Source organism: Myiozetetes cayanensis, unplaced genomic scaffold (genome assembly GCF_022539395.1).
Source record: "Myiozetetes cayanensis isolate MyiCay16 unplaced genomic scaffold, myiCay2020 scf28, whole genome shotgun sequence".
NCBI lineage: Eukaryota > Metazoa > Chordata > Aves > Passeriformes > Tyrannidae > Myiozetetes > Myiozetetes cayanensis.
Genome location: NW_026087499.1, coordinates 3843636 through 3871111, shown reverse-complemented (window position 1 = coordinate 3871111; position 27476 = coordinate 3843636). Strand labels below are relative to the sequence as shown.

At 52.2% G+C, this 27476-nt stretch overlaps 1 protein-coding gene across 2 annotated transcripts in view; it reads left to right on the top strand.

Moving 5' to 3' along the window:
* Nucleotides 1-27476, top strand: part of CASZ1 (castor zinc finger 1) — a 156323-nt gene that overhangs the window by 103509 nt on the left and 25338 nt on the right. For both annotated transcript variants that reach the window (XM_050322652.1, XM_050322653.1), the window contains 5 exons: nt 9802-10371; nt 16727-17564; nt 20235-20303; nt 24365-24455; nt 26467-26631. In XM_050322652.1, the coding sequence (XP_050178609.1) occupies nt 9802-10371; nt 16727-17564; nt 20235-20303; nt 24365-24455; nt 26467-26631 (1733 nt within the window). The remainder of the gene's footprint in view (nt 1-9801; nt 10372-16726; nt 17565-20234; nt 20304-24364; nt 24456-26466; nt 26632-27476) is intronic.

Genomic DNA, 27476 nt, shown 5'->3' with positions numbered 1-27476 from the left:
CTCAGGGATGAGCCACTGCTCTCACACCAGAGCTCGCTCTCCCCTGGTCCAACCGTGAGCCTTTTCCACACAGACAGGGCGGACAAGGTTTCTCCAAATCACACTGCACAGTATGTGCAGGTCCCAGGCATCTCCGGGGATTCAAGAGCTCCTGAGCTCCCAGTGCTGAGTGTGATGGGTGCCTGTTCTCTGGGTTCTCAGAAGATCCCCAGCCCAGAGCAGGTACCTGCTCACACACAGCTCAGGCAGTGCCTGGGGGCTCTGGGAAGGACAAGGCTGAGGTGCTCTGGTTTGCTCTCTGTCTGCAGCTCTTGCTCACACTGCGGGCTCATGCACTGATTTACTTTGCAGGCCCTTGAAAGACCACAATAATGAACTTTCTCTGGCCCTGCGTTTCTCAGTGATGCAACAAGCATTCAGGCTCCCAACTCCCATTTAGCTCCTGACTTTCCACTGCAATTAATTAGGAGTCTACATTCTTTGTTGGGTCTGAGCTTAATAGTGCTGAAAGGGATTGCAAATTGCTCTTAAACTGCAGACCAACTACCAACAGGGTTGGAGGGACCCTGTTTTAAGAGGTGGCTCACTTGATCCCTGCCCTCTGTTAGGGATGAGCCCGGCCTGACACCAGGGAGCTGCTCTCCCCTGACTTGGGCCATGTTGGGTTTGGATTCTCTGTAAAGTCACTCATTAAAGATGAGCCACCAAGAGGGACTGTTGAAACTTTGAGCAATTCCCTTCCGAATCTGTGTCCTTCAAGAGACCTGTTGTCTCTCCCAGGTCCTTTTTATTCCCCCAGCATCAGGTATTTGCAGCTAAGTCTGGTTGCCTCTTCCCTCCCACCTCCCTGATTCCCTGCAGCCCTGACTCCTTCAGCGTTCACAGAGGTGTCTGTGCAGTGTTCCAAGAGGCTCATGTCTTGGCCTCTTTGTCATTCCTTGGGAGCTGGCTCCCACATGGGCTGGCAGGCCCTGCTCCAGAGGCTTTCCCAGCCTTCTGCTTCCACCACCCCTTCCCTCCTTCTGTGCATCCCCCGGGTCCTGCTGGCACGGCCCCCGGGCTGTGCCTGTGCTAGGGGAGCAGAAGTTAGGCACCGTGTTTGCCTTTAGTTACCCTGACAACACGTCTGGCTTCACAGGGAGTTTTCCAAGGGCCACAGCCGGTCTGCAGGGACCTGAGGGTGATGAGCTATTACTCTTCACTCTCCCTTTTGCATCTTTCCCCTTGGTTTTCTTCACAACCTGTGGGGAGATTGATGGCAGGATTGTGATGTAGATGTTAGCAGTTCTGCTTGATTTATAGAGTTACTTAGGCTGAGTGAGGCCACTTATGCTCCTCTGGATAGTAAACCTTTTAACTGGACTAAAGAATTAATAATAAATAAATAAGGCAAGGAGGAGAAACTGGATCAGAAAAGCTGATCCCCTTGGCTTTATGTTATCTGAAAGAAAGGCTCTGAGGGCAGAAGGCTCACAGGGAGCTGCTGCTCAGCCTAGAGAGCCCAAGACCCCACTCACTGTGTTGGGCTGGAGCGCCAAGAGCAGGTTTTCATGAGGAGAAAACTGTTGAAAAGCCTTATCAAAGATCCTGCATTGACAGATGAGCTGGGAAGTTGGCTGCAAGACACAAGGGACTTTTGAGCTTCAATCTGTCCTGTGTCAGTGCTTTTCCTCTGCTGTTACTTGAATGGAAGTAGTACCTAGAACTGCAAAGACACTGAGCCCACTCTGAGCGAGAAATCCGTGCCCAGTGGGTGACCACTGAAGGGACCCAGCAGGTCAAGGGCAGAAGGGAAATCTGTGTGATGTCCTTTGCCCAAGGAGAAGGAGCAGGTCAGTAGCAGAGCGGGGAGCAGAACCAGAGTTCCTGACTCCATTTCCCGCTTTTTTCCCCTCTTCTTTACACTCTGCTCCTTTTGTTAATTCTGCAAGTTCCCTGTGTTACCTGTATGCAGAAAGGGGCTTGTTTCTTGCCCTTTGGGGGTTCAGGGCCCGTGAGTGCAGAGCAGGGCAAAGGGAAGGGGCAGAGACGAGGAACTGTGGCTCGGCACTTGGGGGTGTGCGGTGGATTCTTAGCGGCTCTCCCAGTGAGGAAGCCGGGGGTTGACAAGATCAAAGCACATTTAGGATCATTTTTGAGATCTGCCTAGGAAAAGGTTCAGACGTGCGTTACTAAAGAGCTGTGAAGAAGGATTAGTCCTGTCCTTGCTCGCAGTTGAACCACTTTCCCCACCAGCTGTGCCAAATGCCTGTGAAGAGCTGGTGGAGCGGCAGCAGAGCAGGTCAGCGGCAGGTGAGGAGGGAGTGTCGCAGAGGCAGCCCCTGCGAGGCAGAGGGGCCGGGGGAGGCTGGAGCAGGGCCCGTGCGGGGCTGGAGGGGCAGTGAGGAGGTCCCTGCGGGGGATGCGGCACCGGGGAGGCAGCGCAGTGTCCGCAGGGGTCCGTCCTGCTCCGCTGCCTCCCGCGCTCCAGCGGGGACTCTGCGGACTCGGGAGCACTTGGAGTTGCAGCCCATTGCACCATTGCAGCAGGAGTGGCTGTGCGAGGGCCAGCTCACTCCTAGTGTGAGGTCTGCGCTGCCTTCCTCTCCCTGGCCAGTGATATATGGCATAAATTAGGCCTCTGAAGGGGGATACTGCATCCTTAAGAAGAAATATGTCCTCATTTTTCTTAAACACCGTTTGCACTGAGTGAAATGTTTAGAAGGGACGCTGAGGGATAACTTTATTTCTTACTAGGGAGTTCAGAGCCGTTCAGTTAAACCCATAAAACACTGGGAGTAGGGAAGCTGACAGCCTGCCCGTGCATTAGAAAAGCCATTACTCATCTAGGGGAAATTCACCCCATGCTGGAGCCTCGCGTTACCAATGGGGTGGTCCAGGGGAGGACACGGGATCATCTCCCTCGGCCATCTAAGGGGTCAGGAGGATGCTTAGAGGTGAAAAAGACTCTCTAACAATCCAGCACAGTGACAGAGTGCTGATGTGGAGGTCCCAAAGCACTGAGTAAAGCCCACTGGTGGGTGATCATCCTCATTCCCTCCCAACCTGCATGGGGAAACTAAGGCACAGAAAGCTGGGGGGACTGATGGTTACACCATGATTGGAAACTAGGCTGGAAGCCAGCACTCTTGGCTCTTAACCGTTGTCTTAAATCACCAAAACCAAACTCCCTTGCAGAGGCAAGGAGTGCAAGTCAGGAGCCCTGCCTCCCTGCTCTGTTTCTGCCACAGGGCCGTGTTCCCCGGTGGAGTCAGAAGTCCTGGCTCCACCTTCATTTGTTCAAGCCCTTTCTTCCCAGTGGGATTTAGAAAATCTGCTGGAAGACGAAGGCAAGGTCTTGTAGGTGATAGCAATAGGAATTCCTGTCTCAGATGGTGGTTGGTGGTGTGATGGGCTGTGCTACAGGTGTGTCTGGGTGGGCTTTGCTCTCATGCCTCACCTGGCCAGTGCAGGCTGCCACAGCTCCCCCAGTGACTGGCAGTCCAAGGGGACAGGGCCACCCAGGGCACCCAGAGTCATGGCAGACAAGACATCAGCCACCAAGAGGGTGGTGACTTTCTCTTTGGTATTTTATTTTGGAGGCTTGACACCAAAAGATTTAATATTTGTTTGAAATGAGAAACAGTTCTCAAATGAATTTGGAGAGCCTGGGAATTAATGTCAGCCCCCCCTCCCCTCCCTAAACACCCCTCCTCCCCGTCAGCTCAGTCCCCCCCCTTTCAATTTCTGAAGCCTGCTGATTTGAATATTTATAAATATCAGTAAATTATTTATTGTAGCAATCTGCTGTGCCATTTCACCAATCGCCGTTAACACTTTAGGGCTCGCTCTTCAGGAGGACGCGCCTGCAGCAGACGGGCACTGGGGAGGGGGTCCTGCCTGCTGGATGCGATGCTGGGAGGGGTTCCCTCTGTGGGTGGCACTGGCAGGGTTGGAATGTTTGCAGGAGAGGATGGGGACTCTCTGTGTCCAGTTCCAGGGGACAGTGGGAGAGGACACGGCTGGGAATGGAGGCTCATGTTGATTGGGAGGGCAGTGAGGGGACAGCCTGACAGGGTGGGCTGTTTGCTGCAGTGTGAGGGGACCTGGCTCTGGCTCAGAGCTCAGCACTCACCCTCTTTGCTTGTAGTTTCTGTTCCCCTGAGGAGGAAAATTCCTCTTGGTTTCTCGTGTCCTATTCCCTCCCTCCAGAATTGCAGTCCTGCACTGAGAATGCACACTGCTCAGAGGTGATGTGGCTATTTTCTGTCTGGGGAAAAGGGGAGCTCCCTGTGTTCATGAGCTGTTCTCCTGGAGAATCCTTGTCAGCAGCACTGGAGTAGCCAAGTGGCTGTGTGGGAAACAGGAGCAGCCCCAGTGCAAGGCACCAGCATCTCCAGAGCCCACCCCCAGGTCTCAGGGTGTCTGTCACCCACTGCCCAGCGCTGGTTCCTGTGCACAGCCTCTCACTGTCACCACAAAACTACAGCTGAACTCTGCAGCTGAGCAGGTGACCAGGGAGAAGGACAGGACAGGCTCGCTGAAGTGAACTGGCACTGGTCTCTGCGAGCTGAGGCTGAACCAGGCTCTGGGAGCTGGAAACAGGGAGAGAAGTGGCCCCTTGTGGGGCTGGGGATGCCTGTGTGGCAGGAGAAGGTCAGGCAGTGTGGCATGCAGGCAGACTGCACTGCCATGGGGACCAGGGCAGAGTCCCTGGCTTTTCCTGCACGGTTTATGGATGGGGTGTGTGGGGAGAGCCCTCACGGCTGTGGGAAAGCAGGGAGTGTAGCTGGCAGCGCTTCAGTGAGGACACCCTGGCTGCTCGCTTCGTTTCTCCTCCCACGGCTTTGATTCTCCTTCTCCTCCTGCCCAGTGCTGAGCTGGAGCCTGGCAGGTCCCACTCTCACACCGAGGGCTTTCCCCAGCTCCACACAGGCACACACAGGCAGGATCCATGCAGGGCAGAGGAGGTTGTTAGAGAGCCTTTGTGAACTCCCCAAGGTCAGCCAGAAGAGACAGCATCCACTAATCCAAGGTCATTTCCTGGGCTAAAAGCAATAAAATGTTTTATTGATAAACTGAAGAGGGGAAAATACACACTAAATCCACTCTCACACGTTGTGGGCCATGCCTGGGATGTTCTGCCTTTGCCCTGGCCCTGCCTGGGGTAATGCAGGAGTCTCCCTGCTGGAGGGGAAGTGTTTTCTGGAAGGGGCTGAGCGTTTGGCTGCCTGCCCTGCCTCCTCCCGGCGTGTGGCTGGGCAGCGCCAGGGCACCGCTCCTGGGAAGCGTGTTCCCAATGCCCCAGTGGCCTTCTGCTGTGAAGGTTTGGCTCCATTTTAGGGACCTCAGCTCAAGTGTGAAGAGGCTCCAATGTGCAGCATCCTCACCCCAGCGAGCCGTGCTGCCCTGGTGTTTGGGGCTGCTGGGCAGACTGGAGCCTCTGCAGCCGAGCTTGCAGCACAGTGGTTAAAAAGCAGAGGACTGTGCAGCATGTCGGCCCTCCTTTCCTCCCCCTCCCCGCCCCAAATAATGCCGTTAATAATTAATCGAATGAGAGCTTGCAGCTCCTGGAAAGCTGGCACTGGGACCTCCCTCTTGAACGGAGCTGCTCAGCTGGGCTTAAAACTCTTCAATAGGAATATGAAAGCTCCATCTGTTCCACGTACCCGGCCCTCTGAAGTGACAACGCTGTCCCTCCCCAGCCAGCACCCCTCTCCCCCCAGCACAGGCCCTCCAGCCCCTCCTCTCCTGCCCCTCCCAGCCCCTGCCCCATCACAGGGGTCCCCCCTGCACCCTGGCTCTTCCCACACCAGTAACTCCTGCTGTTACCCTCCACCCATGCCAGCTGCTTCATCCAGCTCCCACACGCCCCTTTTTCACAGCTGGGACCCTTTCTCCCCTCTACCAGGGTGTGTTTTCCTTGACCCCAAGCTAAAGGCAGAGTTGGGCTCTCTCCTCCTCTCCCTGCCAAGCCAGACTTCTCTCTGCAGCAGTTTGCCCTGTGGCTGGCATGGCCTATTTCTGTCTGGGCTGCAGATCCTTTCATTCCTGCACACTGTGCCCCCAGAGCCCCTCCTCTCCCTCGGGGGAGACAGGGCCAAGCCATGCCCACCTTGGCAGCACCTCACAGGGTGAGAAGGTGCAGGTCTAAAGAGAGAGCTGGGGGCTGTACGTGGGGTGCTGGCAGCATGTGGTGATTGGGGGGCAGTGGGGGCAGAAAGGTCAAGGGGTGACAAGGCAGTGAAATGGTGAGTTTTGTCCCCCTCCTTGCCAGCCGTGGTTGCAACAAGCTGTACCTTCCCTTCCAAGGGAGGAATTGCTCTCAAGATGCCACGGGGATGGGTGCAGGGTGGGAGCAGATGGTGTCTCCTCACAGGGTGTGGGGAGGGGGCAAGAGGAGTAAACTCCCGGTGGCATTGTTTTCAGAGGAAGTGCTCAGTGTAAATAGAGCATGTGGGAGAGTTTGTCCTGGGCAGAGATGAAAAGTCCGTGTGACAGGCTCAGGTTATAAACGGCTTCCTCAGATTGATGTGAAATCAAAACATTTCTATTTAGACGAAGAAAATGAAGGGGGATGTTTACTTAGGCTGGAATCTTTAAACAGTGCAATGGAGACACGGGGTGATTTGGGGTGGGGAGCTCGGCCTGGGGGGAGGGAGCCTCTGCCTGGCTTTGAGGGTCTGGCAGTTCTGACCTTGGGCAGGTACGAAGGTCCCTCATCCTACAGCTGAGCTCCTTTCCCTCTGCCTGAGAGAAGGACACACAGGTGTCCTGGTCCCCTCCTACATGGCCATCTTCAGCCCTTCTTTGTAAGAAGGGTTTCCCTTCTGCTGGTGAACCCGACAGCCTAAAAGAGGGGAACAGGAACGTTGATACAGGTAATGTCCTTCCTATTCCACAGACAAGGAAATAAGGCAATAATGGAAAGGTACAATAATGTGTCCAGACTTGTGGAGAGGTGGTTGCAAGGTTGGCAGGAGAAGCTGAGAGTTCTGATTTCCAGCCATACGGGATAGGTGGGATGGAGATGTGCAAGAGCCCCAATATTACAGGAGCAAATCCCAGCCCAGGAAGCTCTGTGGGAGGATTAATTTTGTAGATCAGGGAAATGGTACATTTTTAGAACTTGCTTTATTTTTAACTTAAACTGTAGGAAAAGATTCTCAAAATGTTAAAGAGAAAAAGTCCCAAACACAAGGAGAAGGGACAGGAAAGATGCCAAGGGGCAGGACAGGAGCTGGGGGGGAGAAGGTGGGGAGGCAGAGGGGCAAAGGCAGGGTGTGTGGGATGGAAGGAGGCAGAACAGGAGTGGAAGACAAGTTGCAGGCTCCCTGGAGTTGCTGCGTACGCGACAAGTGCAGCCTCGGGAACGTCTGTTCCTCTCTTCCTTTGAATAAATATTTATATATTCATTTGCCGGCTGGTGCACACACTTGGCTGCTCACCTCCAGACCAGAATAATGGGACCTGCCCTCCTGGCAGGAAGGGGGAGGGCAGCGGGGGTTCGGGCTGCCGCGTGTCTGCCTCCCAGTTATCTCCAGCTGCGAGCGGTGCTGATCTCACCAGTTAAGCAGGGCTGGGCATCGTGAGAACGTGGACGGGGAATCACCGGGCAGTTGAGGAGAGAGGCCGGTGATTCCGTGCTGACCCAGTGCCCCGGCCCCGGGCAGGCCCGGCACGGCCCGGCAGGACCGTCCCCACCGCCCGCAGCGCGGGGCTGCGCTGGCCCCCGGCCCACGCTGCGGGCGACAGCCGGAGGTGTCCTGGCCAGGCTCCAGCTGGAGCTCTCAGCAGCCTCCCGAGATTCCCACCGTGGTACCAGTTGCGCGCAGGATCGGCCTGCGCTTTCTGCCCTAAATAGAGCGGGAATGCGGTGGGAAGGGAAGGTGCCAGCACTCCGGGAGTCGCAGCTTCCCGGGCGCCTGCCTGTGCCCATCTGTATGCGCGAGGGCTGCGCGCTGTGCTGGCAGCGTGCGAGAGGGGAATGCGTGGGGGAACGCACAGCAATGTATTTTGGGGAGATGGGGCTTCTTAACCTGCGCGTGTAGGACTCCGCTTGTGGAGCGTGCCAGCGCATACACACAGCTCCTCAACAGCTATAATTTCTGGACGGGGAGGGGCGTGTTTGGGGGCACCGTGTGCTCTCCCTTCGTGAAAGCATGATTGCACGTAGGTGTTAGTGCCGGGGGGTGCCTTGGGGAAGTGGAGGAGTACATTTTGCCTCCCTTTGTGTGGGGGGCTGATATATTTGTCGAGGGGTTATTTTTCTTGCAGTCCCTGACAGGGGAGCGTGTCTGAAGCTGTCAGGAGTTTACGCTAAGCAGCCACTCTCTGGCTCTTGGACAGCAGGTCTAAAGTTTCAGTCTGTTTGTATTGGGCTGTCATGTTACGGGATTAGGGGCTGTCATGGTGGCTTCTGGATGCATTGTAGGGGGTCTGATTAATCTCACTGTGCTTCTGTGCAGCAGCACCTCTGTGCTGGTGACAGGGAGGTGTGGGCTGAGCTGCCACGAGGGACTCCTGTGCAGAGGAGTCTCACCATTCGAGGTCTGGAAATGGGTTCTGTTTGCTCTCCATGTGACCAGCCCCTCTTTCAGCATGGCATGAAATCCAAGAGCCCATTTTGGAGGGAGCTCCAGCAACATTCCCACAGTAACTCCAGTGGTGTATGTGACCAGCACCTGTTTTATTGGGTGCTCTTCCTGAGTCCTGGGACAGGGCAGGGTTTGCCCTGGCTCTGTGCTGGGGGAAGAGCCAGGCTGTGTGCCCACTGCAGCCTTGGGACCCTTAAACCTGCTTAGTCTGGGCATCTCTCAGGGGTGTCAAAAGTAAAGAGGGAAATGACACAATGCAGCTGCTTTAGAATAATTTTTTTGCTTTTATTTGCGATTGAATCTTCTTAATTGTTGGTGCAATAATCATGCAAGTGACTCTGATAGGGACCATTTAGTTCAAGATTCTCCATGACCTTGAAGTTAAGACCTTACCTTCTTCATCTCTCCCCCCACCTTCTCTTACCCCTCCTTTACTAGCTGTCACATATGAATAAACTACATTAAAATAACAAACTCACACTAATTAGCTGATTGTGCTGGGAAGTAAGAGAGCAGAATTTCCTGTGGGTGAGAGCGAGCAGGCAAAGGGGCCTGATCAGCCGATACCAACCCACAGTGATTCTCTCCTGTACGGTTGTCACACCCCAGTCTGGGTCTGGTGCTCCAGCACCTGCTCTTGCTGAGACTTCTGTCCTCCATACTGGTTCTTTTTGGTGCATACTGGTTCTCTTTTCTGAGGCTGAGCACAAATGCCATTAGGTGAAACCCTCACTAGGGTGGGCTTGGTGACCTGTTCTCCTTGCTAGAGGTGCTTGGGTGCAGTCACTGGCTGGTGTGGGTTTGGCACCCAGCACCTCTGGAACGGAGCTGGGGACCTCAAGCAGGTGGTGCTGCAAGTCTGAAGGAGCAGGCCAGTTGAGCTTTTAACAGACCTCATATCCTGCCTCAGCCATGAGCAAGGGCTGATCTGTACCTGAGATGTTTGGGGCCTTTTGAGCCCAGTTCTGTCCCAGCATACATACTTGTCTCTGTCTTGAGGCCAGTGGCATCCTTTGGTCCCAGCAGGTTCAGAGAGTGCTTCTCACCGAGCTCTCCTGGCTGGGCTTTCACTTGGAGCTGGGAAACACGTGGCAGCTCCATTCCCAGGATGACACTGGCCATGCCTGAATGCCCGCTGGGTTGTCACCAGCCGTTTGCTGGTTGAGTTCAAGTTGTCTGATCCCACTAATGCCCTTCCTTGCTTCTTTCCCCTCTCTCTTTCCAGCTGAAAGAACTATATGCACTGACGCAGCCTCAGGAAAACCCACAATGGCTGCCAAGCGCAAAGGCGGCCTGAAGCTCAATGCCATCTGTGCCAAGCTGAGCCGCCAGGTCGTCTTCGACCACGGGGGAGCCGAGCAGGCCCGCGCCGACAAGGGGCCGCAGCGGGACAGCGGCAGCAAGGACCTGCCTCAGCCCGGCACCAAGGAGCTGGGCACAGAGTTCTCAGATGGACTCAGCCGCGTGCAGAAGATCGAGGAGGACAAAAGGAGGGAGGTGATTGAGAAGTGGGTGAACGGGGAGTACAACGAGGAGCCCTTGCTGGGGCGAGCGGAGGGCAAGGAATGTAAGGGTGCTGAGAGCACGGAGGTGCCCCCAGAAGGGGTTTACATGGTGCAGCCCAAGGGCTGCAGCGACGAGGAAGATAACGGGGATGAGGCAGATGCTCTGAGGGGCTCGCAGGATGGCAACTTCTTGGATGACAGGGATTCAGACGGGCCAGCCTTGAAGGATGATGCCTACCGGTCCTCCAGTGGCGAGCCAGGCTCCAAGCTGGGGGCAGGAACCACCTCAGGTAAGCCCTCCATCCCTTCCACCTCCCCACACAGTCACGTTTTCTGGGTGTCCGTGGCCAGGTCCTGCAGCACCAGGCAGCCCAGGGGGAGGGTGAGAGCCCCGATTCCCTCACAGGGGCCTGGCATTTTGCTCTTGGGACCATATGGAGTTTGTCTCTGGCTCAGCCTCACCATCCCAAGAGGGGTGTTGTGAGCGTGGACGTGGCTGGATGGATTGTTCCAGATCTCAGATGCCTGGGTAGAGCAGATCTCCCCCTCAGACTCCTTCTCCTGCGGGAGCTGGGTGTCAGCACTGTGACCCTCTGGGGCAGAGCCATCCCTTCTCGCTCCCTCTTCCTGGAGGGGCTGAGGTGACGCTCGCTGTGGCCTTGCCCCCCTCATGAGGGGCCAGTCCTCGAGCTCTGCACACCCTGAGCTCAGGATCAGGCCGGTGCAGCTGCTGGTCCCAAAGCTCAGCGTCCCCCACCAGCTCTGTCCAGGCCACCAACTCGTGTGCAGGTACAAGGTGTTCTCCCCGGGCTGTGTGTGCATTTCCTTTTTCCAGACAGCTTCTGCCTTGTTTTTGTGGTTCATTCAAAAGCTGAATTCAGCAAGAGGAATGTCATCCCAGACGAATTTTCGTTCTCCCTTTCTGATGCCCGTGTTCCCCCCAGGTTGATTTTGGGGGGCGTATGAGTGCTAAGTCTTGGTAAAAGCTTTGGGCAAATTGAATTCTCTCTATTAGGGCAGAGCAGCTCCCTCCCCCAATTTGTCACTCAGCTGGGCTGAATCTGTAATTGAAAGATCTCCCCCTAATCTGCTCCACCTGCACGCACCCCTCCCCTGATCTCAGCACTTTGTGAATCCATCAAACTTTGCTGCTTTTGTGTGCGCGCATGTTTTCCTCCTCCTGTTAATAATGCAGCCGAAACTCATCTCCGTCTGTCCGTTCCCCTTCTGGAGAGGCACATTCTCTAGTCTTCACGAGTTCAGTGGCAGCGCACATAATTATGCATATAAGATATAAACAGAGCTGTTTAATTATCCTTCGCCACATCAGTGACAGAGTAATTAACAAACATTGCAAGATCAATGAGGAAAAGTGTGACCTTCAGTTTCCTTTGATAGGAAAGCCCTTGTCGTTCCCAGACACAAGGTGATTGTGCCTGGACTCTGTTTTTAGTTTGTTTTAATTCACACCACCCCCACCCCACCCCCCGCCGTTTGCAGCTTTTATTCGCTGTGAAAACTAAAAGGAGGGGAACTTAAATGTAAAAAAAATGTTACCAAATTGGGGAAAATGAAAAGGAGCTGAGGTTTCTTACTGGGGTAGGAGATCTCCGTTAAATGCCTTTGCAGGACTGTGTTGTCAAGGGATTATGCAAAAACGTGTAAGTGTTCAGGGGGGGCTGAAGCCTCATTTCTGTCTAAGGCAGGTAGTGGCACACACGGGGTCCAGTTTACATTTACAGCCACATGGGATTTGGCTTGCAAACAGACGTGCTGCCACGTCTGAGCGTCTGTTTCGAGAACCCTGTTATAAATGTCATTTGCAACATTTCCCTGAAAAGCACAAACTGAAACATCCCTTGCTTTGGAAAGGACACAGCTATTCTCCTTTTTTTTATTAGTGTTCAGGAAATTAGTTTTGAGCTGCTCATCACCAGGTCCTCTCAGACCTGGTGGTACTGGGTGCAAGTTAGGTTTATTCCAGTGAGATATGGAACTGCCTATGCCAAAAAGGAGGTTTTCTTTCTGAGAGCTGGGGCGTAGCAGGAGTCAGATGAAAGGAGAAGAATACAGCTCTGCCCTCCCAGTCAATGTGGCTTTTGGGGAGTCATTGCAGAAACCTGGTTTTGAGGGTTCTGAGCACCAGTTGCTCTCTCTGAGGACAGAGAGGGTACAGGGCTGGTAGAGGACATAGTGCTCAGCAGCATTTAAAACTGAGCCCATGCTCTGATCAGCTGGAAACTTGGGTGAAAAGCAGGAGCCACACAGAAAAACAAACTCTATATCATCTAACCAGCTTTCTTGGTCAGTGAAGAAAGTGATCCTAATTATATGGGGCTGAGAAGAGTTCCTGCTTCCTGGAGCTGTGGTGTGTACACACACTGTCCACTTTATGGGACTTCAGCTACTGCCTGTGTCCTCTGCCAGCACCTCCTGTGGTCTGATGACAAATCCTGGCCACCTTTGTCTCCTTCCAGGCTCAGACTGTGAGGCTTGTTGTGCATCAGGGACTCAGTCCCTGCTATTCAAGCCTCGTGCTTTGCAACAAGATGGAGAATGTGCATGTAGGGCATCCCTGTTTCTTTTTGAGCCTCCCCTTGGAAACAACTCAGGAGTCGGTGCTCAGCCTTGCCCTGTGTGCCTCCTCCCTGGTCCAGCTGGGAATCACACTCAGGAGCCACAGAGCTGGTGTCTGTCAGGAGATGGGTGTCAGAAGCTGGTCTGGATGTGCAGATATGTTTCTTCATTCATTCATGCACCCTCTCCTGCCCACTGACCGACCCCTCCTGCCCTGAGCACATTTATATATAGCACCGAGCTGTCTCGGTGCAGTGACAGAGATCCCTCTCCACAGTCGCTCCCTGACGCACATGCCCAGGGAGATTTTCCTACACAGTCCCGTGTTCCTTGCTGTGCCTCTTACACAGTGGGCTAAAGTAGGCACCAGGAGCTTCCCTCTGTACAAGCTTTCAGATTTGCCTTTCTTTTCTTAGCCTCTTGGCTAAGTCTCTTGGAATATTCTATGGCCCTGTTTTTAACCAGGGGGGTTTTCTCTTCATGATTTCCTGAGGAGACTCCACTTGGGAGAACATGCATGGCGAGTGCCAGTTTCTTGCTCACCATCCTGTATCCCCCAAGTCTGCATGTTCCCCCTCCCAAGCAGAATAAAGGACAAGAGCCCTGGCTGGGATGTCCCATCCCCCAGTATCCAGACCTTGCACTCCATTTGGGCTGTTTTGCTTTTCCTTCCATATATAGTGTGCTGCTGCAGGCTATTTTTAGCGCCTTTTTTGCTAGCTTGGGATCCTTTGTGATACGATAGCTGCTCTGAGACACACAGATCTCTGCTCTTTGGCAATGCCCACAAATGGAGAGCAGCGGCAAGGGGAGAGGGAGCCCTTTTATTATCACATAGGAAAGGAGACAAAAATGCAGGGCAGGAAGGGGGGAGGAAAACACAGGGACAGTGCTTCCAGGGCTGTGCACTCCTCACGGGGATGTGTTTCCCAACTTCTGCCCTGCTTCGTTTTTATCTGTGTGTGGGTGTGAGGGGGGTTTTCTGATGATGAAGTAGTAATAATTACCTCTTCGCTGTTGGTCGAAAATGCACATGAAATGAGTTGGCTGGGTCTCACACCCTGCTCCTGGTGAGCCCTCTCCCTGCCATAAGGTACCTCCACTAGAAGAGCCTCCACCCTTCAGGTTGGGTGCCTGAGCATTTAAGTGCCCCCTTTGACTTCAGGGGACGTGTTGGGCTCATGGATGAGTGATTCTAGAGGTATCTTCCAGTCTGGATGGTTCTGTGATTCTGAGAGAAGCTGCACTTCCCAGGCAGGGAGCAGTGGGAGCTGGCCAGGTTTTCATCTCCAGTCTGGATGAGGAAAGACTGAGCAGCACCAGCAAAACTGTTGATCAGGCAGAGTGCTGGAACCAAATCTGGGCAAAGGAAAAGCACAGTGCAAGGTGATTTGAGGGATTAAATCCAGGGTAGCAAAACCTGAACTCAAACTCAGACTTTGCAAAGCTCAACAAAAGGTCTGAATCTGCCCCCCACCCCTTTCCTATAGGCTTGGGGTTTGCATCTAATTGCACCAATTCAGGTGTAGCCACGTGGTGCTAAAGATGAGACCCACTGACTGACTTTCATTGCAGCTGTTAAAGCTAGTAAAAATCACACTTAATAGTTTAATTTCATATCAGAGTCTCTCTGTGCTATTCTTTCTCCCCTTGCAGTTTGGCACAGGCGGGCTAGAGTTTTCTCCTGCAGTGCTTGGAAGTCAGGGAATTATGAGCGGGGCTGGGAGTTGTTTTACAGGTCCTAAAAGAGAGGAAAAGCAGAACAGGGAAAGCAGATTTAACAGAAACAGAGAAGTGTTAGACCCAGTAGGGATTTCGTGGGTTTATTCACTTATGTTGGGTCATAGGGTTACACTGAAATGGAGGTGGGGAAGAGAGGAAAAAGAGGCGAAAAGGACAACTGCTTTAAAGCAGGATGAAATCATTTAATGTGCCTGTGTGTGAAAGATAAAGTTGTCCTTCAGGCAGGTCTTGTTACTGGACACTGTAACATGTTCCTGCATTTAACATCCTTTAAGATTAATACCAACCCATGAGGTTGTGCTACAACCTGAGCCTGACACTCCAGGGGCATTGCCACCCATCCTGTGACTAACAGGGTGTTTATTTTAGAGTCAGGCATCCCAAATCCAGTGCAGAATGCTAGACTTAAGTGCCCAGAACTGGAAGGTCGTTTGGGGCTAAGCCAGATCCCAGCCCTTGCAGGTGTGGCTTTGTCCTTCCCCTCGCAGGCTGCAGGGATGTTGTTCTCGTTCCTGCCCTCCAGCACCACATACACAGGCACCCAGCACAGCAGCACTTGTGCTGCAGCAGCACCGCCAGTCCTGGGGCAGGAATGTGACCTTCATGGTCGTGCCCATTTAGTGCCCGTTGCAGGCAGTCCCTTCCTCCGCAGAGTCCCGTGCAGACTGATTTGTGGTGCTGATGGCTACTGAACTTCGACTGTACTCGTTGGCAGGCTCTTGCGTGTGTGGAAATGCTCTGGTGGATGTGCCTGCCTGGCTGTCAGATCCCCCAGATCCTAAGGATCTTCTGGATCTGCTGATCTGTTCTGTGCCTGTCTTGGTGCCTTCCTTTTCCTCTGTTTCAAGGCATTGTTGGTGTGGTTTGAGCAGGACCCGGTGCCCAGAACCTCCATTCTGCACTTGCCTGTGCTGGCTCCCTGGGAAGGAGTGTGCCTGCCCATGAGAGCCGGTGTGAGTGTTTGGAAAAGATGACGAGGGAGGTTTGAAGGACTCCTGCACACAGTAAATCTTTACTCTGCAGGAGAAAGCAAGAGGCAGAGGAGGAGGAGCGCTGTGTCAGACTGAAGCCTAAATGAGTCCAAGCTGGCACGTCAGAGCAATCTTTATTTCCTCCTTTACACTGATATTGGGTGACCTCCAGATGTGTGTTCTTCCCATCTCGGTGGCCTGTGAAACTGCCTGAGGGAGTAGGGGAGGGAGGAAGGGAGGGAGAGACCCAAGGAAGGACAGCTTTTACTCATTCTTCCTCCCTGTGATCAGGCTCAGGTAGACTAACCCCTTCCTGCCCCTTCCCCAGCCCACACTCCAGAGAACAGGCGTTTTGCCCCTTTCTGAGGCTCAGGACAACAGCTCTTTCTCTCCTCACTCCGAATCCTGATGGAGAGAAGGCTGTTCCTTACCTATTTTTCACCTGTGTGGACTTTCCCCTTTCCTGGTCTTACTGGAAGCAGTTCCTGGCTGCTCAGGGTTTCCACAGCCCTTACTGTGGTCCCTTTTCACATGGAAAGCTGCCCAGTCATTGGGATTGAGAAGAAAGGGAACGAGTTGTGTGAACCCTTACAAAATGGACAGGGAAGGGAAGGGCTGCAGCAGCTGTGGGGAGCTGTCCTGTCTTTGTCTTGCCTTGTCTTCTCCATTCCCTTCTGCCCATTCCTCACTCCCAAGCCTCTCATGCACAGCCTTTGTTGCTCTTCCTGTGCCTTAATTCGTGTCCACCTCTGCTGCTTCCCTTCTGCTCTGCAGGGTTCCATTCTGCCCTCCTCCTGCTCCACCCCATACATTGCCCTGCCTGTCCCTTGCCATTTCACACCACGCTGCCCTGCCTGCCCTCAGCCCTGCTCTTGTCCAGCACACAGAGCATTTTCACGTGGTTTCCCCCCCTTACACATGCAGGCACACCATTCTCCGTGCCCCTCCTTCCGTATGCAAACACACACAAGGACAGATCTGTACAAACCTCGGCATATTGGCACTGGTCTCACTTCCAGTAAAATTACTTTTTCTTCATATTAGGCCAAGGCAAGAGTGCAGAGACATTTATGAAACTTTGTTTAATGTACTGAAAAGCCATCGGCTAGAACATTTAGGAAATTGATTTTCCTGGCATTGATGAACTCTTTTTATTTTACCCCAGTATTAATTACTTTTTTTTTTTTTTAAAACAAATTAATTTAAGAGTCGTAAAACCTAACAAGTGAGCCAAACGTCAGTAGATCATGTTCCCCTCTCCCCTTCCTCCCCCCCGTCCCTGCCTCCGGAGCCGGTACGGGAGGAGAGGGAAATCCAGCGCCGTGCCTGACTCTGTGCCGCGGGCTCTCCGCAGGGGAAGCGTCGTCGCTGCAGGATTACGCCGCCACCACCATGAACGAGTTCCTGGGCATGTTCGGCTACGACGACCAGAACATGCGGGACGAGCTGGCCCGCAAGATCAGCTTTGACAAGCTCAACGCCGCTACCTCAGAGGCCGCCGCCGCCGCCGCGCTGCCCGGCGAGGATGCCATGAGCAAACGCGCCCGCTTCTCCAAGTACGAGGAGTACATCCGCAAGCTGAAGGCTGGGGAGCAGCTCTCGTGGCCCATGCACTTGGCCAAGGCCGAGGAGCTGGGCCCCAAGCTGGGCAAAGAGCCTTCCTCGGTGCTGGCGCAGCCCATTCGGGTGCCGGGGCCAGATGCCTCCCTGCTGACGGAGACCAAAGCCACCATCCTGCCGCTGCCCTCTCCCGGCAGCTCCCAGATGCAGGGCCTGATGTCACGGGCCTCCAAGTACGACTTCTTCATTCAGAAGCTGAAGACGGGGGAGAGCATCAGGCCGCAAAATGGCAACACGTACAAGAAGGCCTCCAAGTATGACCTAGAGAACGTCAAGTACTTGCACCTTTTCAAGCCTGGAGAAGGAAGCCCAGATATGGGAGGAGCCATCGCCTTCAAGACAGGCAAGGTAGGCCGGCCTTCCAAGTATGATGTGAGGAACATTCAGAAGCTTACTCCAGTAAAAGCTCCAGCTCCCAGCCTGGCCCCTGCTCCCCTCGCCAGCACCCCCAGCAGCACTCCCGTGGCGGGGCCAGAGCAGTCTGTCTCATTGCCATTCAACACTCCTGAGTACCTGAAATCAACCTTCTCCAAGACAGACTCCATCACAACTGGAACAGTCTCTACAGTAAAGTAAGTGTCCTCCTGCTTTTCTTACCTTTGTGCTAGTGGGGGCTCATACCTGAAGTCTGTGTGTGGGTCAGTGGGCAGTCCTAGTTCTTGGGATGATAATTACTCTGCGTGATGTTTCTTTTTGCTCTCTGTTGAAGTGTCTTCTCCTCTGTTAACACCTCACATCTCTGTGTATCTTACTTGCACTAAGGATGTGATCTGCCATCAGCAGTCACAGCCATGAATCCAGGGTCCACTGGCTCCTGAGTCCATATGTTAAAATGAAAGAGGGGAACGATGGTGCTATCAGCACTTCTAAGGTCAAGGTTGGAACTCCTTTACTTTCTCCTCCCTCCAGCTCCCTGGACATGCAGCTGTGTCTGTAGGAGAACCTGATTCTTGCTTCCATTAACTCAGTGGCCAGACTCTGCTGACTTCACTGTTAGCAAGATGGGCCTTTTTGTTTGTCCCAGAACTGAGAAGACATTTTGGTGCCTGATTCCCGGCAATTTTCATGGGAGGTAGCCATACACATACTTCTGTGGGGCCAGGCCTGTGTCTTCTCAATTTGCTTGTTCCTTACACAAATAGAGGTGATTCAATTACCCCTCAGACTGGGCAAACTCATTAGCCCAATTACCACTAATAACCTCCTACACGCACGTTGCCAGCAATCTCTGCAGCGATGCTGTGACTGAATGGACGTATCTGAAGGCCTTGCCAAACCTTGGATTACGTTTTCAATGTGGCTTCCAGAGGTGGGAGCTGGACATATGTGCATCAGGCTGCAAACAGGGAGGGAGGGAGGGGCTTCTCTGCTTTCTTGTCACGGTTTCTCACTGTGGACCTGGGGCTGCTGTGAGCTGTGATTCTCAGGGGGTCATTTGTAACAAGTCCAGGACCTCTGTCCTGCACTTCTGTGGCAAGTGCCATCACACACCCCCTACTACTTTACCCTCTGGTAAGGAGGAAGATTATTCTCTGTTTGACATATGGACCTAGGAGGCCTTGGGGTGAATCCTCTTTGCAGTCCCAGGCAAGTGTGCATCCCCCACGTTCCATGTTTCCCCACCTGGGAGGCAGAGCTGTGTAATGATACCTGTCTTCCACGTGAAACAGTCGTTTATCAAGCGCCCTGCAGACAGATTTGGGAGCTCTGTGGTTAAGGTGTATGGGAAAGGGCAGAGGATTATTAACATTTGCATCTGGCTCCTGCTCAGGATGAACCTGTGTGTGCTCCAGATGGCAGGCAGGGACTCCTGTTACTAAAAAACACTGTTGTAAATATTCCTGTAGGCACAGTGCCTTGTTGTGATGGGTGACTTGGCCAGGGACTGTGTGCCTGAAGTGTCTTCAGAAAGCTCAGCTGCCTGCAGTTCAGTGGCCATCCTAGAGCAGTGCCTGAGGGGCTGCAAGCCTCTTATCTGTGGTGGTGGTGCACTGGGATCCCAGTTTGATTTCCTTTCTCTTGCTCATTTCCTGCCTCTTGCAGATGTGGGTTTGCAGCACTGTGGTGATCCCTACTCTGGCCACGGGACTTCCTCAGCTGGGGCATCACCATGGGGGTGCAGCAGGGGTGGAGGTGACCAGGGCCTTTAGGCTGGCACTTGCCCTGCCCTGATCACACACTGGAGTACAGAAGGGGCCCTGGGCCCATGTCCTTCAGGCTTCCATGATAAAAGACAGCAGCCCATCCCATGAGCTGTGCTGGTGGAGGAGGTGCTGACTGTGGTATCTGGGCCCTGGCTGTCCATTCTCAGTGCAAATAACCTGGCAGGAGTTCCCCCTCACTCTCACACATATGCACATACCCCCTTGCCATGGGTTTAAACTCTCTGACATCTAATGCTGTTAACCTGGCCTGAACTAATCTACCTTCAAGTGAACTCTGTGTGAAAGTGTCCTTGTTTAAACCAGGCTGTCAGGAGGAGCACTGGAGGAGAAGGAAGGTGGTGTACAGCCTGTCTGGGGTGGCCTTGGTATGCCCCTGTCTCTTGGGTAGGCTGGAGCCTGGGCCTGTATCTCTTTTTCTCTCTTGCTGAACTCACTGAGGGTGTTACTTTTGTCTGCTTCCTAGTGATGTCACATAACCCAGCCTTAGCTGACACTTGGATTGGCTTTCTTATTGATTAAGATACGTAAATACCTTTGCTGCTCCATCTGTCTGTTGGAGTTTTGGGGTGTCTGCGAAACAAAGAGGCAGTTGAAGCCCTGTCCAGGGGCTGGAGCCACAGTGCCAGTGCTGGTCACAGCCCAGGGTGTCTGCTGGCCACACGAAATGGCAGGAGCTCACAGCTCTTCTCCCTCAGCTGGACCGTGCACACAAGAGCAGCGCTGCCAGGTGCTTGAGGGAGGTGTTTGTTTTCATGTGGCCATCACTTGTTTGTGCAGGGGTTTTTAGTTTTTTTCTGTAGAAACATGTTTTTGAGGTTGATCTTCTCGGTTTCTCCAACAAACTGCACTGGGTCCTGCGAAGAAGGAACATGCAGGACGGGTGGTAGGCTGACTGTGCTTCCCTGGAAAGGGAGGTACAGGATTGGAAGAGGAAGGGAGGTTCAACCTGTGGGTGTCTTTGCTGGTGCTCCTCCCTGGGCACTCTCTCCTGGCATCCATTGATGTGTGGGAGAAACAAGGAGTTTAGGCCGTGCCCTGTTCCTGCTAACCGGCTCTGCCCTCTGTGTTTCTCCTTAGGAATGGATTACCCACTGACAAACCAGCCGTCAGCGAAGATGTAAATATTTACCAGAAGTATATTGCCAGGTGGGCAAAACTTTTGACTTTCCTGGGGAGGGGGCTGGAAGTAAGAGGGTGGACTGGTGGTGGGAGAGACGAGGTCTTGTCCATCGGGGTCAAGTGTTTAAACCAGTCCCTGGCACTCCCATTTCCCTTGGCATCTGTACTTGCTCTGCTGCCCTGCTTGGGAGAGCAGTAGCTGTGAGAGGTGTTCCAGCATGCCAAGAGCACACTCTGCTCCCCAGAGCTGTTAGACTTTGTGACAAATAGTGGAAAACTGTTTCCCTTCAGAAGCCCGGGATTTAAATGGGAATGCTGCCTCTTGACTGTTGTTCTTTCTGCCCATTGCTGTGCTGTCTCCAGCCTTTTTTCCCCTGCCAGGTCCAGCGCCTGCAGGAGGCAAGCAGAGAGCATCTCACTTCTGAGAATCTAGGCTGGAGGCATCCACAAGTGATCTGAGTTTAGGCAGCTCTTGGCATCAACGTGGGATTTTTATCCTAGAGAATTTTGCAGCTCATTTGTATGAGAACCCTCCCTGACTCAGGTGCAGAGTAGGGCACCTTATCACAGCTGTGAGCGAGCTGAGGTCAGGGCTGAGCGATGCTGAGAGGGAGCCCAAGGTGGTTGTGGTGAGACAGTGAGCAATGTCATGAGAGCCAGAGGGACAGAGGAGATTGTTACACACCTGCCTGGTTTAGAGCTCCTGGTGCAAAGGGTCCATCACTGCCCTCAGCCTGCTGGATCCTCCATTGTACTGTGAGAAAGCTCACAAGGAAGGCCCTTGTATCCAGACAGACACCAGTCAGGGAAACAAGGAAACACTTCTCTCCAGAAATAAAGCCGAAGGGTTTGCTCCCACCAGCACTTGGGCACTTATTAAAATGAGGTGAGGGGAATGTGTCCTGTGCTTTCCCACCTCGGCAGAGTCTACAGAGGGTATCCCCATGGGAGACAGTCACTGCTAGAAAGGTGCAGGGGAAGATCTTGGCACATCAAGGAGGGTTGGAACAGCACTCTCCCTAGCTGCAGAGTGGAACAGGAGGTGATTTCCTTTCCTCCTTTGCCCAAATCCCAGATGGGTTCTGCATGGGGCAGAAGGAGCAGCACCCTTTTATTTCTGAGATTGCAGGGGCTGCAGTGGGAGAGGAGATGGCACCTTTCTGTCCCGCAGAGAACTGTGTACAGAAACACTTGAGCCACATCCAGTGCTCGTGGTGCTCTGCAAGCCCCCTCCCCTGGGTCAGGCAGCTCGTGAGATACCTCAGGGACACCACATCCTGCTTAAAAGGCTCCGCAAGCCGCCCGTTGGCAGCACAGCCACTTCCCTTCAATTTACACACATTTTTAAAAACAGTTTAAAGCCTTAAAATCAAGGGGTGGGGGGAGAGAGACACGACACTCTTATGTCTGTACTGCATAATTAGCTTAATGAGTTTGCCAAAGCCACTGCCAAAAGCTGCCCAGGGATAATCCATTCTCTCACACAACAAAACAAAACCTCTTACTTAGCTAGTTTGGGTTGGGTTGTTTTTCCCCCCGCCTCTCCCCTCTGTATATTTATAATTAAAAAAAAAAAAAGACCACAGAAAAAATTATTATTATTATTATTAGTGCCTCAGCAGATGGTGCTTCTGGCAGCACTTGCTTAAATATTTATTTCTATGTGGGTTTCCTCCCCCCTTGTAATTGGGGTGGGTTTTTTTTTTCCTTCTTTCGTATCATCGTTACAGAGTAATGAGTCTGTAAACACTCTCTAAGCATGCTGACTTCTTTATTTATTATTTTTATTATTATTTATTTATCAACTCTTGCCAGATCAAGACTGGTTCTTTCTGACCAAAAAAATGAAAAAAAAAAAAAAAGTGAACCGATTAAAGTAAGAGAAGAGGGAGTAGGTTGTTCTTGGGCAAATGGATCTACAGTGCCTGTGTGGACAGCTTAGGAGTTGGGGTTTGCATATCAGTGTGATGAGATGGTCTGAGTTTTCCTGTTTCAGGTGTGTTCCTGTCTGTTTGTGTGCGTGGAAATTGTGGGTACGTTCATGTAAATTCAGAGGGGCGTTGATGTACCTGAGAGTCTGTGCATGTAAATGCGCCCGTGTGTCTGCATGTCAGGGAGTGTGTGGTGTGTAAGCTTTCCTGTTATGAAAAAGCTAAACAGATGCTGTGCTTTAAAAATTAATAGCTTTGAACTGTTTCAAGTGTCAGAAGAAACACAGGATGAATATAACCCTTTAGGAGCCCAACCTTACGGACTGAAGGAGCAGAATTTCCCCTTTGTGCTGGGTTTGCTGCTTCCCTCCTTCCCCAAGCACAGGGTTTGGTGGAACACTTGCCTCTCCCTTCCTGTGCTGTAGACACCACACACACCTTTCTGTGGCACGTGGAAGGGAGGGTAGGATTAGGAGTGCTTGTTTAGCTGGTGTTTTTAAAACTGAGATGCTTCAAGTAGCTCATCCCATAGCCACATCTCTTCAGTGCCTGGCCCTTCTTTTACTCCACTTGGCATCTCTGGTCATTTTGCATCCTCATTTTGGGTAATATTTTGGCCTGCTTTGCTTCCAAGGTGTGTATTTGTCAGCGAGGTCTTTTATCTTCCTTTTCCCCCTGCCTGGCCTGCATCCACAGTTCTCCAGCCCTGCACAGCCCTTTGCTCTCTCTTTCCTTTAAAGCTTCTTTCCTTTGAGAGCTGCTGGTGGTGCTGCTGACATGAAACCCTGTGCTGGTCAGTGCCAGGGTGACTCTGCTCCTGCCCTGGCCGAGCCTGGCAGCCTCCCAGGCACCGAGCAGGATGGCTCCCTGTGCCCTGGGCTCCACACCTTTGTTTGTGCAGCCAGCCCTGCCGTTTGCCTTGTGGTTTGTTTCTTCTCCGCTGCTGAGGTTTGTTCCAGTTTCTCAATCACCTGTTCTGACGTGATCCTGATTTCCTGCAGTATTTCTTCTCCTTCCCCAGGGAAAGGCATGTCTGCTCCTGGCATCTGTCCCTGTCTCCCTTTGTGAACGCTGAGGCAAAGAAGTCATTTAATTTTTTAGCAATGTCTATCTTTTCTGTCAATTAAGTCCCCCTTCCATCTCCTAGAGGCCCTGCTGTCTCCACAGTTGACCTCCTCTTCCTTACTGTGCTTCAGAAATGCCTTATTTAGTATTGCTTTTCATCCTGAATTTTTCTGTCCTGTAGCCTGGCGTTACCTCACCTTATGATGATCCATAATCTTTTCTCCTCCCTCTCCATTCCTCAGTTTCTCCAGGACACCCTCACTCCTCTCATTTTCCCTTTCTATCCATTGCCGTTCCTTGTTTCTTTCCCATGCCCTTTATCATATGCACTCCTGCTGTGTTTAGCACTAAGTGACGTGAGGAACCTTTGAGGAACCTTTGAGCAGATGGTACTTTATCTTTGAATGTTTCCCCTCTGAGTCCCCTTCTCTCCACTGCTTTTCCCTTTCAAGCTCTTCAGCTCTTCCATGGTCCTCTAGAATATACATGAGAGAGTTCACTGCACTGATGACCCCATTACTGGATCATCCCCTTGGGCCAGTTCCTGCTATATCTGTCAGTCAGTACATTAGCTGTACTGACTGTATGCAGGTATTACATGGCACTTCTGGTCTTTTTTCCATCCTGTATGTCAGGAGTTTCCAAATTTGCTGTGTGCAGCTTTTCTGAGGTCCTGCTAGATGGGCTTAACACTGAAAATTTCAAATCTGTATTTGTCCAATGTTTTATTTGCCTCCTTCTGTTGTGGGAGATTTCTGACACTTGCTGTTGTGGTATCTAAGCCCACACATAAGAATTCTAGAATTGTCTGATGGTCAGTTCAAGGAACCCCCCTTCCTTATGCTTCCCAAGTAAACAACTTAGATAACAGAGATGAATTTCAAGGGGAAAAACAGATTAGGGATGTACAAGACCTGAATGATCCGGCTCAAGAAGCACCTTTAAATAGTGACAAATAAGCAAGGGAAGGCGGGAGGGTCACCATCCTTGGGGGGGGATAAAGGAGATGGGGTTTAATGCCATAAACATGTGGGATGAAAACAGGACTGCTGCTGCCAGGACAGTGTCTCACTCTCTGCTCTGCTCTTGCAGGTTCTCAGGCAGCCAGCACTGTGGGCACATCCACTGTGCGTACCAGTACAGAGAACATTACCACTGCCTCGACCCCGAGTGCAACTACCAGGTAAAACACCGCTCAGGAGTGACTGGCACAGCCCCTGAGCACATGGGGCAGGGCAGGGAGCTCTGTGTGCTCCTGTGCTCTCCTCCCCCGTGCACACCCGTGCCTCTTCACTCTCCTACTCTGGAAGAGGACAGGATATATTCTGAATTTAATAGAACTCTATTTTGCTCCCCGTTTAACTCAATCTAATACCATTTAACCCAACCCAGGCCGCTACAACGAAGAGCAGAGCGTAGATCAGCTCGAGTCGGTGGGAACTACTCCAGATTTATATCAGCCAAACCAAGAGCATAAATTGTGCTGCGTTACAAATTGTGCCTGAAACAGGGAATGCTGATCTGTTAGTCTGTCCCTTCCCCTCCTGCTGCCCGAGTGACTTTGTAGCAGCAGGATCCACAACAAAACACCCAGCGAGGCCAGCGGCGGCCCGGGATTTGTGGGGAAGGCGCGGGGGCAGGAGCGATGCTGTAATTCCTGGGAGAACTGCCAGGGGATCCACGTCAGGCCAGCGGGTCACGTGCTGTGTTTGTTTACCCTCATCCCGGGTCCAGGAGTTTGACACTACCATTTCTGTGGTCAGGCTGGTGTGTGAGTGGGAATCCCAGGGTTGGCCTCTGCTGTGCATCAGGCACAACTTCAGCCCTGCCCCGGGAGACCTCTGGGTCTCCAAGGCATGAGCCTGACCACAGCAGAGGAAGTTGATCTGGATCTGCTGAGCCTGGCTGTGGGTTTCTATTGATCAAAGGAGAGCTGCTCTCTGGGATGCACGCAGTGTCCTCCTACCCAGCATCGAGTAATGGAGATGAGTCTGTCCCGGCTGTGCCGTGGATATCCCTGCACCAGAAAGGGAGAAACACAAAGGATGGAAAAACAGAAAAACCTATTATTATGATTGGCCTCATGATTATTTCCTAAGGAGTCTGGAAGCTGCTTGCAAAGGAACTGTCTGGTCTCACAGGGAATAAGGATTTAGGCTGCTTTTTAAAATGCAAATTATTTTATGGCTGAGATATATTTTAGAATAAGTAACGCTCTGTAATAAGTGGGCACAAATTAACAATGATTGGCAATAGCAATCCTGCACGTACGCCCTGGGAAATCATACCTCCAGCCTCCAAGGGGTTTCTGTTGAAATCTATATCCCTATATTCCCGTGCCAATACCAACGAGATTGATCAGGATTGATATTATAGGAGGAAAGAGTGGAAGCGATAATCATTTGTTTCCTATGAGGGAGACTAGAAAAGTTGTTAAACATTAGAATACAGGCCTTTTCAATTACTCCTCAAAATAAATGGATATTGATTTCTTTTAAAAAAATCAGATTTACTTTCCCACCTTCAGTGTTAAATATTGATGTCTGTGGGAAATAGAAATGAAAAGCTTCATTTTAAAGGCACTTAGCCTGCTCTGACAGTGGGGTACCCCTACATTCCTTCAAGCAGGTAGAGGATTAAAAGGATATTCTGGTCATACAGATTTAGCTTTGAGCTCTACTGCCATCTTTTTCTATGACTGGAAGGAAGTTGTGTGTCCCTGTTTTCCTAATAAAGCCATCCTACTCTATAGTGGAGGCACGAGACTTCGTGTGAAAGAGCAGAGTGTTTTCCCCAGTTTTTAGTCTGACGTGAGTGTGGCAGCCAGTGTCTTGCTAACCACTGCAGTGAGTGATTTGGAAGTTTGGGTTACTCTCTTGCAGCCTGTTTTGTTCACTGGTTTGCTTTCTAACTATAGCTCTTCTTGAGATAGTAGCAGCTAGAATTATGTTAGAAAAATTGCAGTCTTAAAGCTGCAGGGAGCTGGGTCTGGACATCACCCCAGTGCCATGTTTACTTTCCCTTTACCAAGGAGATACATACCCACGAGTCCTCTTCAGCCTGACTCTCCTGGGGTGATTACTGCCAAACTGTAAACTCCTGGTCCCACTAACAACAACAAAACCCACCCTGCCCTAGGATTGCTCCCCCACTGCCCCCCAGGTGTCAGCGTGTGTCTCTGTGTGTCCCTGCAGAGATTCACCAGTAAACAGGATGTGATCCGGCATTACAACATGCACAAGAAGCGGGATAACTCCCTGCAGCACGGCTTCATGCGCTTCAGCCCCCTGGACGACTGCAGCGTGTACTACCACGGCTGCCACCTCAACGGCAAGAGCACACACTACCACTGCATGCAGGTAATGGGGGCACAGCCAGGGAGCCCTGTCCTCCTCCTGGGCTGCTCTGCAAGGGTGCCTGAGTTCAGGCCAACACTTCCCGAGGCGGAGGGGTGACATTCAGGGGGGCATTCATAGCCTGTCTTGCTCACTCCTGATTCAGGAGCCTCTTTGAACAGAGTCCTCACTGCACTTGCCCTGCCAGGTGTTGGGAAGGACGAAGGGAAGCCCCATTCTCTTTTTTTTTTTTCCTCACATGCAGTGAGGCAAAGCAGGTCTTAATGTTTTCTCACAGTCTTGGACTTTACTTGCTCAAGCAAGTCCCATTTTCTGAGATTCAGGGACCTCTGTGATGTCACTGCACTGCCTCCACTCCAGTCTGATCTGTCCCTCTCTTGAAACCAGACTTTTCTGTGGCACAGATGCCCTTTAACACCGGGTTAATTTCCTCCAAAATCAATTTCTAATGTAATTAAACCTTAATGTCACATACCTAGACTTAGCCCCCCTGGTTCTCCATCTCCCTCCCCAGTGGTACCTGTGTGTGGTGTACACTGGAGCCTGTTCCAGGAGCCACAGCCAGAGCTGGAGCTGCTGCACAGCTGTCTCTGAGGTGCCCTCACTGTTCCAGACACGGACACACCAGATGGTTTGGGTCTCACCCTGGTGGTTCCTCAGATTCAAGGGTTTGACATGTCCTCGATTCATCAGAATTGTGGCCTAAAGCATCGCCCTGAGAATGTGCAGTAGTTACAGAGTGACCAGGACACCCCTGGTGACAGCTTTTCTGGTCAGGAGAGTCAGGCTCAGTCCCTGCCCTGTCCCAGCAGTTTAAGACCCCAGTTAAAGTCACAAGGCCTTAATCA